Source organism: Anarrhichthys ocellatus, unplaced genomic scaffold (assembly GCF_004355925.1).
Source record: "Anarrhichthys ocellatus isolate YVR2014 unplaced genomic scaffold, GSC_Weel_1.0 scaffold5, whole genome shotgun sequence".
NCBI classification, from domain to species: Eukaryota; Metazoa; Chordata; class Actinopteri; order Perciformes; family Anarhichadidae; genus Anarrhichthys; species Anarrhichthys ocellatus.
Window position 1 is genome coordinate 13,406,226 of NW_022280035.1, and position 19,100 is coordinate 13,425,325.

The 19,100-nt window shown below is 42.2% G+C and overlaps 1 protein-coding gene across 2 annotated transcripts in view; it reads right to left on the reverse strand.

Annotated features, from left to right (window-relative positions):
* The window catches only part of pex14 (peroxisomal biogenesis factor 14), a 48,759-nt gene that overhangs the window by 9,563 nt on the left and 20,096 nt on the right, over positions 1–19,100 (reverse strand). For both annotated transcript variants that reach the window (XM_031845574.1, XM_031845573.1), the window contains exons 4-7: positions 12,921–13,046; positions 10,412–10,497; positions 8,774–8,876; positions 5,118–5,215 (exon numbers count right to left, since the gene is read on the reverse strand). In XM_031845574.1, coding sequence (XP_031701434.1) covers positions 5,118–5,215; positions 8,774–8,876; positions 10,412–10,497; positions 12,921–13,046 — 413 coding nt within the window. The remainder of the gene's footprint in view (positions 1–5,117; positions 5,216–8,773; positions 8,877–10,411; positions 10,498–12,920; positions 13,047–19,100) is intronic.

Genomic DNA, 19,100 nt, shown 5'->3' on the forward strand with positions numbered 1-19,100 from the left:
AGCAGTTTGTTTTGTTCTTTTTGTCTTTTATCAAAAGGCGTGTTATATCTCTCTCTCTCACACACACACACACACACACACACACACACACACACACACACACACGTGTTACAGGGGCATAATGGCAAGTATTTGAATGGCAAATTGCTGCCAAAAATCTGTCTCCGCAGCACTTATTTTAGGGATAGGCAGGACTTTGACAGAGCGAGCTATGAAATGATGAGTTTTCAGAAAAGCCTTGAGGAGAAAAAATGCAATCGTGCTAAAACTGGACGACAGCTGTTGCAAAGCCTTGTAGACTTTTGGGTTCCTGCAAAATGAATGAAAATCGTCTAGCAACTCAAACAGGGAAGACAGTAAAGGCCCAACATGGAGGTCAAGATAACTCTGAGTTTGTGAGATATTTTAAAACATAAGAGAGAAGAAGAAAAAACATTTCTACTACATCAAACCGTTGCAAGTTGTACCTCCCCAGGGCGCTCAAAGCAATCCAAATCAAACAGTCATTGGTTGAACCGCTCACAGACAAATGCAACTTGTGACGAGGCATCATGAGAAGGCGTTGCTTGTAAAGAGTCTCAACACAAAAGACTGGGAACCAGTGATGTAGATAATTGTTCCCCATACACAATCCGTTCCTGAATAAAAAGCACAAACATGTGCAAGAACTGATGACTGATGAGACCAGAGGGAAGAGAGGGAGAAGACAAGGGAGAAAGTGGGATAAAAGAAAAGTAAAAACTCTAATTAAGACTCTCCTGACTCACCAGAGGAAGCTTGTTAGGCAGCGTGGACCCCCTATCGAGGGGAGAGGGATAACTTGGACTCTTTCGCTTGTAATTAAATCTAAGAGAAATTAATTGAATCACTTCTGAAAGGGATCAGACTCATTTACAGTGGAAGGAGGGACGCAGAGGAGGAGAAGTGAAGGGAGACAGAAAAGGAGACTTTTTTGGGCTCTTATCGACTCCTAAACCTCGCTGATAAGGAGCCCCGCTTTAGAGGCGGTGCATTGGAGGCCTGCTGAAGACACTCTTATTACAGCCGTCACCTCATTAGAACCATCTTAATCCCTCGCCTCCCCAAGGCCCCCGTATAATAAGGCTGGATTCTGCTTCTCTCTCATTTTACATAAAAAAAAAAAAAAAAAAAAAGAATTAATTGCTGTATGGGCTGAGCGAAAAGACTTCCAAGGCACAGAATCATCTTAAGATATATGCAAATTGCTCCAAATAACTGAAAATTATTATGTCACTTAACATAAGGGGGAAAAAAAAAGGGCTTTAGAGTAGAATTGTTAAACCGCCAGCTACATAATGTGCATTATCCACCGAGCAGCACCCTATAATATCTCACATCAAGACAACAACACTACCACTGACATACGTCTTATTAAGTCTGAAGAAACCTAATTAAATGGTGGACCAGGACTGGATTTCAGCTTTGAAATACATTATGTGAATGTACACACACACACACACACACACACACACACACACACACACACACACAGTGTAAGGATCTTGTGTTAAGTGCACTAGCTGCTTGGGCGGAGGCTGAGTGGAGGGGTATCAATGACGGGAAAGATTGAAAGAAACGCCGCTGACTTTAAAAGCCCCACCTGAAGTGTTGACACATATCCAATCGTACGTGTGTACGACGTGATGTTTTAACAAACTGCTGATCAAAATATTTAACTTCTGCAATGATTTAGTGGCTTTGGCTACAAAAGCACCATCATCAAGAAGACACTTGCAGGTCTGTGGATGTACAACAGTTAATGTTTGACTGTGCGATGCAGAATAAGACCCCTATGTTATTATTCTTACTATCAATTTATTTCTTTTTATGCTTGACTTTATTGTTTTGCATATGTATGCTATTTTACAATGTATTTTCTTCTTTGTATATACGTTCTCGCATTCCAAAATCTTTCTATTGTTTAAGTTGTATCTTTATCTATCAATTTAATTAAAAGATATTTCAAACGAACATTAAAATTTGTAATTAACCTTAAATATTGCATGTATAACTGGAATGCATTTTGTATTTCCTTGGAGACGTGAGTTAAATGCATACATCTAAATGTTGACACAGTGATTCTCCTGCTGCTTCCTAGGATGTGGACATATAGATGTCTAGAGGCCTTTGGCTTCGTACATGTACGACCTCTTTATTGCCTATTTATTACTCCATGTTCATGCCCTATTGAATCATTCACTTGACCCAACTGGTTCTGGAGACGACATGTGACAAGTTCACCCTGAAGAAGGCAACATCTGCAAAACCGAATTTAGATTTAAAAGTAAAAAGATCCCAAGTTCTGAGTGCACTTGGCTCTGGTGTTTGACTTCCATCATACTTCCCGATGTACAGGTGCAGGGCTCTGAGGGCTCTGTGTGGCCTTAACGGTGGAGAACATAATTCCCCACCTGGCACTGCACATCGCAGAAAGCATCGTGCATGAACAAATAAACAAACAAATGAACCAACCAACCAAAACCAACAGAACAACTCAACCTGAAAGAGAGGTGCCACCTATTACATTATCAAGCACCACTGTGCCGGCTGGATGTGTTTTCTTCTTCTGTTTTTCTTAGTGTGTAAATACTGTACGTGGTAAAGATTCACTCTAACCGGTTTAAAAGTCGTGTCACTAATATGTCTAGGGCGGGTGCCTGGGTGTGTTCGGGGTCGGCCTCTTTCCGCCGGTTAAGTAAGTGCTTCAAGAAGAAGAAAAAAAAGGAAAAGATTTCACAAGCAGAAAAAAAAAAAAAAGAAGAAGACTATCAACTCTAGCAGCACCCAAGGACGGCAACGCATCTGGTTAAATGAAGATAAATGCCTGTGGACCATTAGCAACAAGATAAGATCTTTAACAAGGCTTGTTTAAGAGTGTCTGAAGGCAAATTAATTCACAGTTACTCCGCCGGCAGACAGTGTGTTTTCGTGTAACGCATGTATATTTATGATGGAATTAGTTTCAAAAGGAAGTCCCCAGAGGAGTGTTTTTGAGTGGAAACTCTGGTACAGTGCAATTGATTTCTCTCTATTTATGCACTTTCCCACTGGCAGTTCGTCTCGCGCAAGCAAGGAGGCGGTTTCTAATCTTCTATGTAGTATCCACTAATAAAGAGAACGATCAGTGAGTTGAGACAGCAGGGAAAACACAGCTAACAGGCAGATTTGTAATGATAATGGAGCAGAAATAGACCAGGCTGCTTAACATCAGGGCTGAATCATCCTCGTGGCAAATCTATCCTGAACACCAGTGGTGGTAGAATGCAGCAGCATGTCTTTAAAGAGTTGTGATAACCGGGAAAATAGTGAAAAAGAGAGGAACTGTTTCAGGCTCTGACATCTGGAAATGTGCAGCATCAGCGCGTGCTCTGTGTGCGTGGACATGAGTCAGTCTGTTTAAACTCACTTCCATAATGAGGTCTCCAGTTTAGGGACAGTAAACGCACACCGCATTGAGCGGTTTCAAACCTACGAGAACTGTTTTCTTAGCAGCTGAGGAACTAGAAGGCTCCATGTGTTTCGGGTTAAAGGCACATTTCCGCGTTGAGAGGTATAATTAGTAAGCGTGGCGCACTTTGAGCAGCGTGGTGAGGCAAACCCCCCGAAAGCCGCAAACGGTGAATGATAAGTAGCTCGCCAGCTCCAACATGTGTTTCTCATCAAACATCACGGACCTGAAAACAATTTCCCAATTTCCCCCGTGGCCTGCGACAACAGAGGGCCTTGTGCCGACTCGCAGGGAAAATTTAAGATCAACGCTATAGCTATAAAGCAGAGTTTATGATTTGTTTAATGGGTGTTTTGATGTGAATTATACTTTTTATACACTGCCGCTGTCCAACAAGGCACTCGTAGCAAATGAAGTAGATACTTTTTAATCCAATCTGTGATCTGGTTTTGACAAATGGAAAGAGAAAACATCCCTTGTCCTTTAGAAGCTGGAGGGAACTCATTGTTTGAAGGGGAGGCTACAGTCTGGCTGACAGAAAACCTTTCATAATTTTCAGATTTCCGATGAGCGTGGGGTCGAACCGGATCGTACCTCACACATGCTGATCTGAGCCGCCGTTGCTGCTGCTGCTGCTGCTGCTTTTGTACGCACCGCTCAGAGAGACTCCGGCTTAGAAGTTGAAACGGCACAAAATGAGCTATGAGTCGTCAGTTTTTGATGAACCTCATCCAGGGAAGAGATTCATATTTTTCTTCCTCGTTTGTGCCGAAGCAGATGTGTCCGCATATGTTTTCCTGTGATATCCAGATGCTGCAGCGAAACACCCATGTGCTTAACAAGCTGTGGACATAAAACATTGTCTAAGATCGTCTCTTCCAAGGCACTTTTTTTTAGAGCCCAGAGATCATAAAGCGATTTACGAGCGGTGTTATAAAAAAGCAAGCAACATTTCATCCCTGCACATCAGTTTTTAGACCAATCACTCAAACCGATTCACCTAAACACTTACAATTCTGAGTAGATTATGAAAACGGTCTATAAACATCAAGCCTAGGAGGAGCGACAATATGGTTAAAGATGATGGTCCCATGATGAGATGCACCATACTTTTTCGCAGCTTGTGTTCTGATGATATACAGTATAATAAGGCTGTCCGTCTGAGCTAGTTATGACTCGGGGCAGTGCAAGAAATTTTAGTACGCAGAGGCCTCGAGAAACCCTTTCTCTCTCCTCATCAATCTGGAGATTTCAACTGGCAACTTTACTTTCACTGAGCTCTTCTGCAATTTCACGAGTTAGTGCCCGTCTAGCTTTTCTCAAAAACGTTAAATCACACACACAACGGACCTGGAAGGTGCAGTCCGTTACTTTCATGTTCAAACTACACGACAATCGTTTCAACTCATTGTTGTTACTTTGCCGAAAATATATAATATCACAAATATGTAATTTATTGAAATGATTAAGTTCGATGTTACCGGTGTTTTCAAAACCAATAGGCGAGGCACCAGATTAACATTTAGGGTCATCGCCAACAGCAACAAATGTGGCAGTATCTGCTTATCTGCTGTCACTAAATGACGTAAAAACAACTCAAATCTGGAGTAGGATACGGTGATGCAAAAAAAAAAAAGCTGGTAGCTACCTCTGATGCAGCCAGTTCCTGCGAGAGCTCCTGGATTCTCTGCTGCTGCTGGATCAGGAGCTCCTGGACGGAGACCAGGGTCTGTTGCAGCTGGCTGACTGTGGAAACAAGATGATAAAATCAGTTCTATAAAGTAAAAAAGGAAGTCAGATTGTGTGAGAATGCCGTTTGGTTGCCACAGAACTGAACATTTTCTTTCAAGAGTTGATGACAGAACTGATGAGACTCAACTTGTGTCACTGATCAAAGGCGTCCTCTAAGAATTGTAATCAAAGCTAATACCCGGTAACTTAAGTCGCAGCTTTTTGGTCCGAGGTGCTGGGGGTAGAGGGTGGGAAGGGAGGAGGAGGGGGGAGCATATAGGATGGAGATATTAATCTCTAGTGCCTGAACTTAAATCAAATAACAGTCTCTAACCTTCCATTATCCATCCAGACACTGCCTTCTAATGCATCTTAAATCCTCAAACGATCAACAAAGGAAAAAACAAGGCTCTCATTTGGGAGGAGGCTGCCAGACAAAATGTCCCCCCTAATCCTAATAAATATTGTTCTTTTTCCATTGACTTTGAAGATTGAATTAGTTCAAGTGTTGGTGTTGGACGAGGGTGTATGATTTCAAATAACACCGGGCACAGTTTGTTGCCCCCTGCTTCCAGTCACGCGTGTATTACCAAACAATGCATTAAGTTTCCCCGAGCTGATTATATTACAGAAAACCAATAAACATTCATATAAATCATGGGCGTGTAAAGTGTTAAATCAAGCCTAATAGGATTAACATCAACAGATATTGTGGCGGTCCACTGCTGAGGTTGTCAGGCCGATGGTTAAAAGCCTGCGCTGCAGCCGGCTGGACGGGAGGTAAAGAACCCTCCTCTCACATTAACCCAGGCCGGGACACAACACAGAGCCCGGCTTGGAGTCTGTGTTTCTTTTGAAAAACCAACACAGACAAAATATTTGATCTTTCAAAGAAGCTAATATCTCGCAGTGACACCTGTGTTTAAATGGGTGGGGTTGTATCAATATAGGTGGGGTGCAGAGAAACGTTTGATCTTTCCGTGCTTGCTAGAATCCTATGGAATACGAGTTTGAGCAGGATCGCTGGTTAGAGCCAAAAAAAAACCCATTGTGCAAACAATTTGAGTTCGTTACTCAGCCTGAGCTCCCGAGTGTGACCAGCCTTTCTGAAAACGGTAATAAAACTAAAATACCACGGCCATCCCTGTTTAAAAAAGGTGTTACTATGACAGGGTGTGCACGCTAAACCAAGAGCTGCCCTATTAGTCTCCGATTCCACCTCGCCGCAAAACAGCTTATCCAGATGTGTGCGTCGGTCTGCCAGGCTGTAACGCTGCGCCTCCTGAATTACCACTGGCACCGCTTTTTTCAGCCACTTCAGCCAAACAGTCCGACTCTTTTCATGTCCCTCCACAAGGTTGACTCCTTTGTACTGTTCAGACACTTGACAAAAATGCATAACTTCACATCCCCAGTTAGCACAGATATGAAGCCAAGAATAATGAAGTCAATGACTTTGGCCAGGCATGAATCAGAAAGGAGGCTGTAGCTGCAATGTGTGTGTGTGAGTGTGTGAGAGACAGAATAGGAGACAAGATGATGTGTGAGGCTTGCAGCTGCTGTGAGGAGGGTGCACATTGTGTATTCAGTAAATTATTCAGTAAATACCGCGATATAATGTACACTACATATGTCCGGGCCTGTCTCTGTTTTTAATGGCCAGCTGGTCACCAATATGGCTCCCACACACAAAGAGTGGCCAAACAGCCGCACAATTCCATTACAGCCTGGCTGCGCTGAAGTAGTTCCAAGATCCATTCATTAATTGTCTGTGTGAAGTTGTAGGCAAATCATAATGGGAGTCAAGGCCCCTACTCTGGAGCTGGGGCTGGCGAGAGAGACTAATGTGGTCCCCATTCAAAAGGATACATCACCTCATTGCGCCCGGCAATAGAGAAATACATGAACTTTAACAAAAGGGGGTTCAAGCAATTGGCAGCAGCGAGGCAGTCGGTCGCTATTACTCAGTGCAGCGAGGAGAGAGGGAGCGAGACGGAGAGGAAGACAAAGGGAAAGCAGAGGGAGAAAACTCTGTGTAATTGCAACCCCTCTCCCCAACTGTTAACTACAACAGTCATTAACTACAATAGCAGCTTGGCTACTGCAGTCATAGCAAATTAGTTCCCCACACTGGCTGAAGAAAGGACCCATGTTTTCTTCTTTTTTTCCTCCACTGAAGTCTCACCTACCTACTCTGCTGCAGAGCACAGGACTCTTACTGTGAGATCCGGTCTATACCGACAAGCAGAACAGGGTTTGTAACTTGGAACGTCTCCAGAGAGTGATAAGTAGATCAAGGGAAACAGACAGAGGAAATGTGTTTGCATAGTTGGGAGAAAATGACCATAAAAGAGCACATATTTGTTAATCAGATTCAGGGCGACACACCTCGCACGCGATCTCACACAAACTGCTGCTCTCCGCCTCCCGAAGGCAGCCGGAAAACAATAGCATGGGTGTGACTGGATACAACGATAACAGCCATATTTTCATCTACACTATGTTGGTCCGTGACAGGAGCTCTTAACTCAAACACACTTAATTTGTTTTAATTTGGAGATGAAGGGAAAATCAAACAAAGGATGCTTATATTAAAACTGACAAGGTCGTATTTATGATTCAAGTTGCAACCCTGCAAACACGTGCATGATGGGAATTCACAGTTTTTTCTAGCAGACCTGGAATGATCTCTGCGCATACAAACCTCCTTTTACTTTGTTTGATATCTCAGGCAGACAGGTGCACACAGCTCATGTACACTTCATTCTATTTAAAAAATGAATACGTTTGAATGAAATAACACATTTTGATTCACCATTTGATAAAATAACACATTTTGATTCACCATTTGATTCACCCGTCTACCTATCTCAATGGGAATCGGTCCCTTTCAGGGGAAAAAAAAAAAAACACTCTAGTTCAACAGCACCGCTAACGAGACCAAACTTTTTCTGAGTGCCTCTCTCATTTACGCCTCCCTGGATTTTTAATTATACTGACGAAGAGCTCGGAAAGCTTCTCTCTCTCTCTCTCGCTCTCCATGTCTGACAGCCAGGTTGAGATTCCTCACCTGTCCAACATGGGAGCCGCACCTGTCACTGTGCACTTAATCACACCAGGGCCAGTGCTGAGCCCAGACGCCACACAGTGCCATGCCACACGCACATCCTGCGCGCAGACGCACACGCACACACACACAGAAAATTAAAATGAACTTTCTCGCAACCTACGGGGAAGAGGGTGGATGTTGATGATGGCGGTGGAGGTTTGGATGGGAGTGAGGTTGGTGCAGGGGGAGACGGATGGAAGGGGGGGAGGAGAGAGGATGGGCGGAGGGAGGGGGGGAGAAAAGTTGTCATTTCCCAACTGCTCATTAATATTCCGAGGTTAAGAGCTTTTCAGCGAAACGTAATTAATTGAGCCCGAGCCTGACAGTAAACAAGCAATTTCAAATTAAAGCGAAATGACAGCGGCGTCATTTGTTAAAAACGTGCGGGGGCCCCCGATTTTGGCGACAGATAAATGAGGGAAAATGTTAAGGAGGGAGAAAGTGATGAAGATATTAATCTTCACCTGTCTGTGTCAGCGTGCCACTCATTGCTGCAATGTTGCTCTCCATCCTCTGCAGATGCTTCTTGTCCTCTCGGCTGCCCATAATGAGGGGAAGGATGTATTTCTGCAATTAAAAGCATGGCACAACATCACACTTCTCTCTGGACGGAATGGGCAGAAGATGAAGAAAAGACAGCGCCACCTCGACTCGGCAGCAGAGGGTCAAAGGCATTGTCTTATTGGACTAGTGCCTCATTGTCTAAACTGCCTGATTAGGTAGATGAAGAGTATCCAAGCAACTGTTTGTTATTCTAAATGATCAGACTAATCTATAATGAATGTTTGTTATATGTTAGCATATATCTAATGTTATATGTATGTTATCCAGTGTGAGTGTTAACCAGATGAACAGCTTGTTAGTGTCTCAATGAATCCTTAAATAATGTGTGTGGAGCCGCGTGACCCTGTAGGGGCCCATTGAAAGACATACATGTCTTGTTTTAAGGGTGGAAGAGGATCGCTTAAACCCTCGCGGCCGGTTTGCAGCCCTCTGCTGCCTGAGCCAGGTTTTCGCTCCAACTCCGGTGGCAAGCAGCCACACCAGTGCAAGTAATAAACACTTTTCAGAGAAAAAGATTAAATGAGTGTCAACACGTAGTAATTAATAAGTGGGTTGCTGGGAGTGTGGTGTTTACAAGGTGCGCCATAACATAAATAAAGCACGGGCAGAAGCCTGGACATATGGTGCGACTGGCGCCGCGCTCCAGTGACATGACAGCAACCTGTGCCGTCCCGCCAGGGAATCCCACCTCCTAGGCGACCGGTGGCTGGCAAACCCTGCTGCACGTAGGAAACAGTGGACTGGTACAGTGTGTGTTCTCATCAGTGGAAATACCGCAGGGACATTGGAATAAAGGACAGGAGACCGGGAATGTGTAAAGAAGGATGAAATAATAGGACATAACTGGATCTATAGAGAAGCCAATATGTCCGACAGGGTCAGGTAGGCATATGCAAGTACATGATACGCGCTCCCTTTCTCTCTCTTGCACACACACAGAGGAGAACGGCCTGTCATCCGGGTCGAGAGCTACTGCTAAAGCTCCTGTCCTCCTCTAAAACGAGAGTAATGGCTTCCACATGCCACTCAGACTACTACTAACAACCACTATGGGATTAATGTCACCGGGGACAAGGGGCCTCATGAGCTCATGTTCAAGGGCTGCTAAGCCCGATAAAAACCAGGGTGATTATTTTTTAGACGGTAGGACGTCAAAAAAAAAAAATGTCTGTGTGCTGTGTTAGCAACTATATTTTTTTAAAGGAAAAAAAAAAAAAAAACTATTTGAGAGGAGGAGGGAAGGTTGAGTTAAAAAGAAGGGGTTCAAATGAGATCATGCTTTGACGTAGAGCAGGGCAGCTTTAATAACAAGACCAGAGTGATGTTACATACCGCAGAGGCGCCTTCTATTCTAGCACCCTCATTCATCATAAATGATGTACTTGCTAAGCCCACCAATTTTAATGTAATATCAGGGAGACAGTACTGACAGATCTTAGGATGCAGAGGATAATTTGTACAACAAATTTAAGAAAGATTAACTGTGAAAACAAAGTGAGTGAGGAAACATAGAGCAGGAGCAGCAGGGTGTAACTTACTCTGTAAAGCTGATGGAAGCCAAAGGCGATGCCCACCATGATGATGGTGAGGGCACCATAGTCTCTCCATCTGTAGCCTGCTGGACCTGGAGAGGAGGATAAATCACCGTAACTGAATGTGAAGTTTTAGCTCCAAAGTACAGTATAAATCACGTACACTACATACATTTCTGCTGACCATATTTGAATGCATGTAAGATTGTTTTGATGTACTTTTTTGTCACTCTTTGATTTTTCTCAATGCTACATAATGCATGGTTGCAAACTTTAGATGCAGATTAATATAACAGGTCTGCAATGCATTACCTTACTGTGATAATGTAACTTATGGTTGTTCTAATTGTGTAAAGGTTCTTTGTCGTGGATTAGACAACACTAGCACATTTTAAGAGTCCCCTAATGAATAAGAAGCCAGTCTGCCTGAAACATTCACCATCTCGTCAAAAACCCAGAAACGTGGTTTCCAGAATGATTACATTTGATGCTAAATATACACAATTTGTAGTGAATGCAAAATCACTGATGTGGTCCTCTTAGATAAAGAAAATGTACACAGTCTTTTAGCAATTTACTTGTACACTTAATGAGCACCATACAATAAAATTTATCTATTTGTGAGGTTTCAAATTCCATCTATTTATCCGTTTGTTTCCACAAAACGTCTGAACTATAAAGGGTAAACAAGCACTTCATTCTGCTCCTCCATAAAGAACACCTTAGTCTTCCACTTTTTGGGGGTTGGGCCTAATACAGTGTTTGCATATAAACCTTTAAACAACGAAACGCAGGCTGAAAGGTAAGAGTGTGCGTGTGTGTGTGTGTGTGTGTGTGTGTTTAGAAGTTGACTGCCTTGCTGAGTGACAGATAATGTGAAAGTGTGTCATTGTGCAAGCTGTCATCTGGGTAGGCCAACTGTCTGTCAAAGTGGAAATCCCCCACATAAGAGAGGCATTCAACTGAAAATGTCACTAAACAACAAACCGGTCTGGAGGAAATCTACTGTGTGAGGTTTTTCTCCTGTTTGCTGTTGGCGGGGCCCAAATGAATATGAAATTATTAGCGGCCAGGCCACTAAAGTACGCCACTGATATTCTATTACAGGTCTGATTTCACCTAATGGGTTATGTGGTACATGTTTACTTGCTTGAAGTAAGTAAACCAGATTGATCTCGTGCCTTACCACTTGTGTGATTTGACATGCAAATAAAATGAGAGACCCGCTGTCATATTGGACTACATGGTGTATATTCAAGGTGAATGCTATTCTATTCTCCTTGCTCAAGGCCAGGTTTCATTGCTGCTGCAGCATTCAGGGGTGAACCCGTGACCTTTACCATCGAAGGTTTTTGAGTCATTCTCCAGCATCCATATGGTAACCACATAAATTTGGGTCTTCATCAACATTATAGCTGCGACAGACTGTCACCTATCCCAGAATGCCGTGCTTCTGAGAGGCCTGGGAGTCCTTGGGATAGGCGGTTGACCCTGAACGAGCCTCACTGCATCACTGCCATGCAGAGGTCTTCACTTGCTCTTTTCCCCCCTGTTAGGACCCTTCATTCTTCCTCTATCTCTCTTTTTTCCTCTTACACTTCCACTCTGCCATCTTCCTTTTTTTATTTGGTCACTTAAGCTGTTGGAACTGTGGTATCCATCCCCCGTTTTTCCAATCTCCTCAAATTTATTGGGTTCAGTGGAGGCCTTCCTGTCCTTCTACCGCGTGGAAATAGAGATCAGAGTATCCATTACTTCGACAGAGATGGATGCGGGTCTCTGTGCACCGTCCCCATAACAAGGACATCAAAGAGAGGTAGCCCCCTCTTTTCAGTGTGACCCCCCCATACAAGACTCCCCGCTCTCTCCTCATTATGCAGGTCCCTTATAGCCATTTTGATATAAAACCCCCCACTATCGACAGAGAGCCGCGAGTCTCCCTAACTACATGGCCATCCCATCAACATCACTTTCATTACAAAACATGAGATGCCAGGGGAGTCAAGGACAGGGTGGTAATAAATGAGGGTGGAATACATCTGGAATCATTGTCATATGGGTTAAGCATTACGCGGACTTCATTCTGCATTGGTAAATCAGTGGACAGCACTCATAACCTCCTGAGGTAATAAAGATACAGGTTGCGGCGTGGGGTCTTGCCAGCGTGGAACCCCTCGAAACAGAATGACAAGAGACTTCACGAGCTTGTGCGGTGCAATGTCATATCCCTGTATCTGAATTCACAATCAAGGCAAATGTTGTACGGCATGCATGTCTATAACACTTGTAAAGATCCTGCTATTTGGCGAGCTACCGATAATCCCGTTTAATGGGTTTAAATTAATAAAACCAAAAAGGGAAGATCTCTCTCTCTCTCTCTAGGTAAAGCTGAAGAAAGGCTTTACATTTTAAATTAAAGTTCTTTTTTTTCCAGGTGAGACAGCGCACATAAAATATTAATACTATTTATATGCACCAGGTATCAACGGGGAGAAAAAGGGGCGTGTGCACTCACTATGTGGTGCAAGCGCCAGCTGAGTTGCATGGAGTGGATGTGGGGGCCCCACAGGGCTCACAGGCAGGACTTCTTCTGTGCTGCCAGAGCGCTGGATGGCCAACTCCACCTCCTCATCCCTCAGCCCTGGAATCAAGACACACACACTTTAAGACATTCAGAGGAGGCGAAGTGACTGCGTGTTAATGGGAAACACCAAATGGCTCCTTGGCTATCATAATGTACGCTTAAATACTTCCCAAGCTGCCCACAAATCTTTTAAGTACAATTTAGAGAAAGTATGACAAATCTTCATTCAATTTTACTTTCCCTCTTCTCAAAAAATACATTTTCATTTCATAATTCAGAAATTCCACAGAGAGTTTCCATTTCAGGGACATCCATCAGAAGGAAGATAGTGTGGAAAGGTTCACACAATGAAATCTGAAACTCTGCGAGCCTATTAACTGCCACCAAAGGCAAAGAAAATAAGAGTCTGTCCACTTCTCCAGTTATATTTCCCATGTGGAGATTTCATACACCCCAGACAGCGAAAATGCATTATTTTAATTTCTTCATTGTAATGTAAATGTATTACATAATTTTGCAAATGCCAATATAATTTAATCTTCAGATCTTTTTAATGATTTTAGTGATGATTAAATTGCAAAGGGCTCCCTGATGGAGAATCTGATGGGAGGAGGAAAAAAAAATCTAATATGAACATCTCCTTTTGTGGCAAGAAAGGATTTTATTTCAGGCGCCATATGCTGCCATTGCTGTGGGTCTCATCTTTTAATGAGCGACTCGGTCTAAACAAAGGAGAAATAATTACAACTTTTGATGAACTACATTCAAAAACAACATGAACCAATTTGCAGAAAAACAATTATAAGAAATATGAAGACAAAGAACCAAAACTGTTAAATACAGCAGTTCTTAGACACTGATGAGCATGATTCACCTTATGATGAAAAACCAGAATAATCTTTATCATCATGTTTTTGCTCATTGTGGACCAACAATGCGTCTTCTCCCGAACATCTCGCCATTACTTCCTTTTGCCATTTCCCTTGCTTATTGACAGATTTGTAAGAGAGCCTTTTACTTGAACTATTCCTGAAGGATTTAGAGAGTTTACACAAGCTCAGAATAAGCTTCCTCCGTCCTTTGAGAGAAATCGAGCAATTGGAAAAGGTTCCGTTGCAGTGTTTCAAGAGATGACTCAACGGTTTCATTAACAGTAAGAGCACAGAGCCAGAACCTCATACCTCTGCTACGGACCTCCAGAGTGGTCTTCACAAGAAAAGCACACAGAAACACCCTTGTGGAGTACTAATAATATAAACTGTGTAAGCATGTAGAACAGAACTTTCCGTTTTGCAAGGTGGATAAGATATAACCAAATCAAATGATTCCTGCCATTTGAATAATCCGAGTAGCTGGTTGAACCTTGATCAGAAACACCACTCTAACCTATCCCCAAAGCCCAAAAGCATAAAGAAATCCTTTGATAATCTACCACACAGTTTATGCCAAGAGGAGGTCCCTCCTGTCACCTATTTAAATGCTCCGAGGACTTCAAATGGTCATGAAAATTGTTGAATAATTGAAGGCAAATATTGGCCGGCCTGTAGTCTACAGCAGGTCCTGAGTGCCAGGAAGTGGTGAGCACCATGTGCTGAGTTTGTGCAGTCAGACTGCACTGTCAAATAAGCAATAATGTGTCCCCGGACTCCTGATTCATCTGACCACAGCAGACTCCATGGTGGCAGACTATTGAGTGAGACATGCAAAGATCTCAGTTTCACCGAATGAGAAGAAATAAAAACGTCAGCTTCAGGTTTTCTCCTTTCACCTTGAAATGAAAGTCTTTTTTTTTTTTTTTAAATCCACATTTATGCTGCTATAGAGCATTAATGTATGTACACCTTAAAGGCTGTTCACATCTTTGATGTTGTTTATGCAGCAAATGAAAGGTTTTTGTCCCTTGCTTCAGAATAAAATACATGGAAATTCCTAAAGCTGTTTACTAGTCAAATTACAGCTTGTTAAGTTGTGTTGCATGCTCTGATCTGAAGGACAAGAACGAATGAAAGAGCCCTCAGATCCAAAAGAAAAGGGAACGAGAAGAAAGTGAGTTTTACATATAAAAGGAAAAGACAAAAAAGGGATTGTGAAATTTATTATGAGTTCCAAAACCTGTGGAATGACCCCTGGACCCCCATTTCAGATCGTCGTGTGGGGAGATGAATTTTTTAAGACATAAATTACACCTAATGATGACACCATAAAAAAAGAACAATAATGGAAAGCTATTCTGTATTTCATTATACTGTATTATTTGGTGCACCTGATACACGCAGTGCCTGTTTATGAGTCACCGTATTAGCAGATGCTCAGCCAAAGCATTTGCTTTGACCTTGCCATTCTCATTGGGGCATGAAATTACGGTGCTGGCACCTCGATATTACAGCTATAAATACTGTAAACTGCATATCTGGGCTACGTTTTCTATTGTCTTTCAACATAAACCTGATCGGTATTTATTTAAAGGAAAACCCATTGCTCGTCGGGTTATTTACAGCTCTATTTTCAGTGGCTCATATTCTCTGGGTATTTTTAAAGGGCAAAGAGGCAGCAAGGCTCTTACATTAAATCCATTTCTCCAATTCTGGCACTTCTGGACTTTATGGGTCAACACCCAGGCCGGACAGACAATTATAAAAATTGCTTACTAAAATATTTTGTGTGGTAAAAGGTGAACGCCTTTTTCACTGTCACCCCCCCAAGGCCTGAATTATGAAGTTGTCCTTGAGTGAAAATTACTTACATTTTGAATATCGTATGTAGAAAGAAAGGCATGGGTCATAAATAGATGGAGGTCAATGGCTTATTAACAGGTCGAGTTCAGCGTCTCATGCCGCGCCGGCCGAGGGAGATTCTACATGTCGTTTGGTTCGGTACAACTGCTTGAAAATAGCGTGCCCTAAATAATGACCACTCTCATAGAGTATTCATTTATGTATTAAAAAGGGGGACTCTGCTCTCATTTCCCTACTTTATCGCCTTGTACTGATGACAAAGTAGGCAAGGCCTAGGCTAGGTGGCGCCGTGGAGTAATTTATAACCACATCAATCCCTTTACCTTCTATGCAGGCCTTGGTCATTGTCATTTTTGTCCGAGAGGTGAGTCGCATAACCCCACTTACAAACAGCATCCTATTAATATCTGGGATGATGAACCTTACCCTTACCTTCAAACCAGGTATGGTAATAGACCAACAGCCTACCTATGTTCCCTGTGACCCTCGATCACTGGCCCTCTACTCAGGGTGAAATCTATTAGCATTATTTATTCAACTCAATAACAATTGGGATGGCATGAAAAAGAAATAAGTCAAGCCATCATTTATGTCACACTGACAGAGAATGTACTGTGCCTGTAATGCATTTAATATTGTATTAAACTGTAATGCGGCAATGTACGGTATGTGTACTCTCTGTGCTTTACTTCCCCAAACAAACTGCACTCAGTTTGGTAATGTGGGAGCAGCTGAGTGATGTCGGTTTAGGGGCCACGGTCAAAGTGACATGTTGAAAGGTGGAAAATGTTGTTGACTTTGTCCTGCGAATTTGATTTTTTTTTTTTTTGGTAATTATGTGTGCAACTGCTAATTGTCTGGGCTTAATGATGGTGCCAAAATGGGGCCCCAACGCTCTTTAGTTGTTACATCTGTTAATTGTAGAGGACATAGATGGCACAATTCACGAGATGAGATTGGAGCACATTATATTTCACTCAAACACAATAAAATTTACTAGATCTTGGCAAGGAACAAGTAAAGCTAAATTGTTTCAAGATGGCTGCAAGACAATTTAAATGCAACTCATTTCCCGTCTCCTCTACAAAAGAAAGAAAGAAAAAACAAAAACAACATCTGGGTTTGAATCTTGATTTATATTAGATCTAAGTGACAAAGTTTCAATATTTCAGCCAGTTTATTCAACAAGGACTCAAGAAGGGCAGCGAGAAATATTGGACTGCATAATTGCCAATTCATACCCTCGAATTGACAGTTGAAGGAAAACAGAAAATTATATTTTTCCAATGAATATTGAAATAAACCACACTATTAGGATCTCTTTGGAAAAAAAACAAGATGTAACTAGAGAGGCATCCTTCAGTGCAGATTAGGGCTCAAATGTACCGGGAAATAATATGCAGGAGCGGGATTATTGTGTAAAGATTCTGCAACATGCAATCAAAGTGGGCCCTATTTTCCCCTTCATCAGCTGTCCAGCGTAAGTACTGGCAGCAAGAGGAATCCAATTTAAAATCCACTCTACCGGGAGATGGTATTGTTTCATTTTATGTGTGCTTTGACATTTCTGGCTGTTAATATAGAGTAAAATCCAGAAGTATTTACATAAATATGACATTAAACTGTATTAGAAATTAAGACTGACGTATCTGCTGTGGTGACTGTGGGAGGAGGAGGATGATTGAGTTTCTAGGTCAAAGGGTTGAGAGGACAATGCATGCTAGGTGCACAAACAAGGGAACTGTGAGTTCTGGCCTGCTGCTATGTCTACGCAAAAAGCCTAATATGGCTTAAGTGAGACAGAAAAGGAAGCAACTAATCGGCAACCATGACAGATCATGTTCTATTACTATCTTATATCACCGTGTGAACATTGTTATGGAGGAAAACTGGTCATTTGAACAACAAACTTAAATTTGACTCTTGATTTATATCCTTTTAGACTATTTGTTTACTCAATGAAACTCAGTTATATAATTATTACAATAGAAATCGTCAAGGTGGACCTTACCATACGGCCTTTTACGGACATCATTTCCTGTAACATAAAGCATTTATAAATTCTGCTCTCACATTGAAATTAGTGTGTAGAAACACTTTCCTGAGACGACTCAAGGAAAGCTCAATATTAAACGCACAACATTTCCAGGTTCGCTGTGTGACTGTACCATGCAAGTCCAGAGTTATCCCATGAATACTGCAGAGTGCTACTCAAATGTAGTTTGTGCTTAGTGTTTCATTGCTCTGTTGTCTCTCATTATTTACCCTCTCCCTGAGATCAATGCCTTTATGCAAATCGAGGGTTCTTGTTTGGATGTACAGTGGAAACGGACTTTCCGAAATGAATCTGTATTAAAGAGTCATACATATTTCATGGACTTAAAGTGCAGTAAGAGCAAACCATTTTGGAAAGCGGCGCTCCGCGGAGTTTACAACAAAGACGAAAGTAAAGATGAAAACGTGGCGTAGTATGACATCATTTGGTATTGATGAGGCCTTATTACATTTGAGATGTCCGACAGTAGATTATGAACATGCCTTAGTTGCCGATAATGAGACACAAAGACAAAGAAATTTCAAAAGATAGAGAGTCATTAGAGCCACATGAGATGCGTGTCGTAGCAGCCGGCAACCATGGATTTGGTTTCGGGTTACCTTCCCCTGTCATGGAGCTTTTAGGCTCACTTTTCATTGTTTGGCTACTCTAATGCTGGAGGCAAAGTCCCCCAGCACTGCAGAGGTACAGTCCCCCAAGTACACAACTGTGAACGGCAAAGAACTGAAATAAAAAATACTCACCACAAAGAGCTTCTCGGAGAGAAAGCCACACACTCTCTCTCTCTCTCTCTCTGCTCAGCCACAGGCCCATGTGAGAAATACATGGCGTAACGCTGCACATTTCCCCCGCCGCTATATATTGAACCTGACTTTAAATGAGTTCGGAGTAATAAAGCTTTTTTGCAAGTTTTATTGCACAAACAATGTGTCAGAAATAATCTCAATGAATTGCAAATAAACTGAAGAGCCAGCAAACAATTCCGCCATCCCTGCTTAGAAAACCTCCTCCGTGTCAGGCCTCAAATTTACGATAACAGTTAAATTAAGTAAAAGGGTTAAAATGCTGGAAGGCAATATTGATAATTCCATTGAAAATGCAGAGGGAGTTTGTCAATATTAATTTTCCTGAACCCAAAGGAGCATCCCAACTGGTGTGTCATTTATTCACGGGCCTGAATCATGCACTCTGAAGCTGAATCGACCCCTGTTAGACCCCCAGGGCAAAGAGCTACAGCCACAACCTTTGACCCTTATAGACTAATCTTGCCAACAAAAAAAAAAAAAAAAAAAAAAAAAAAAAAAAAAAAAAAAAAAAAAA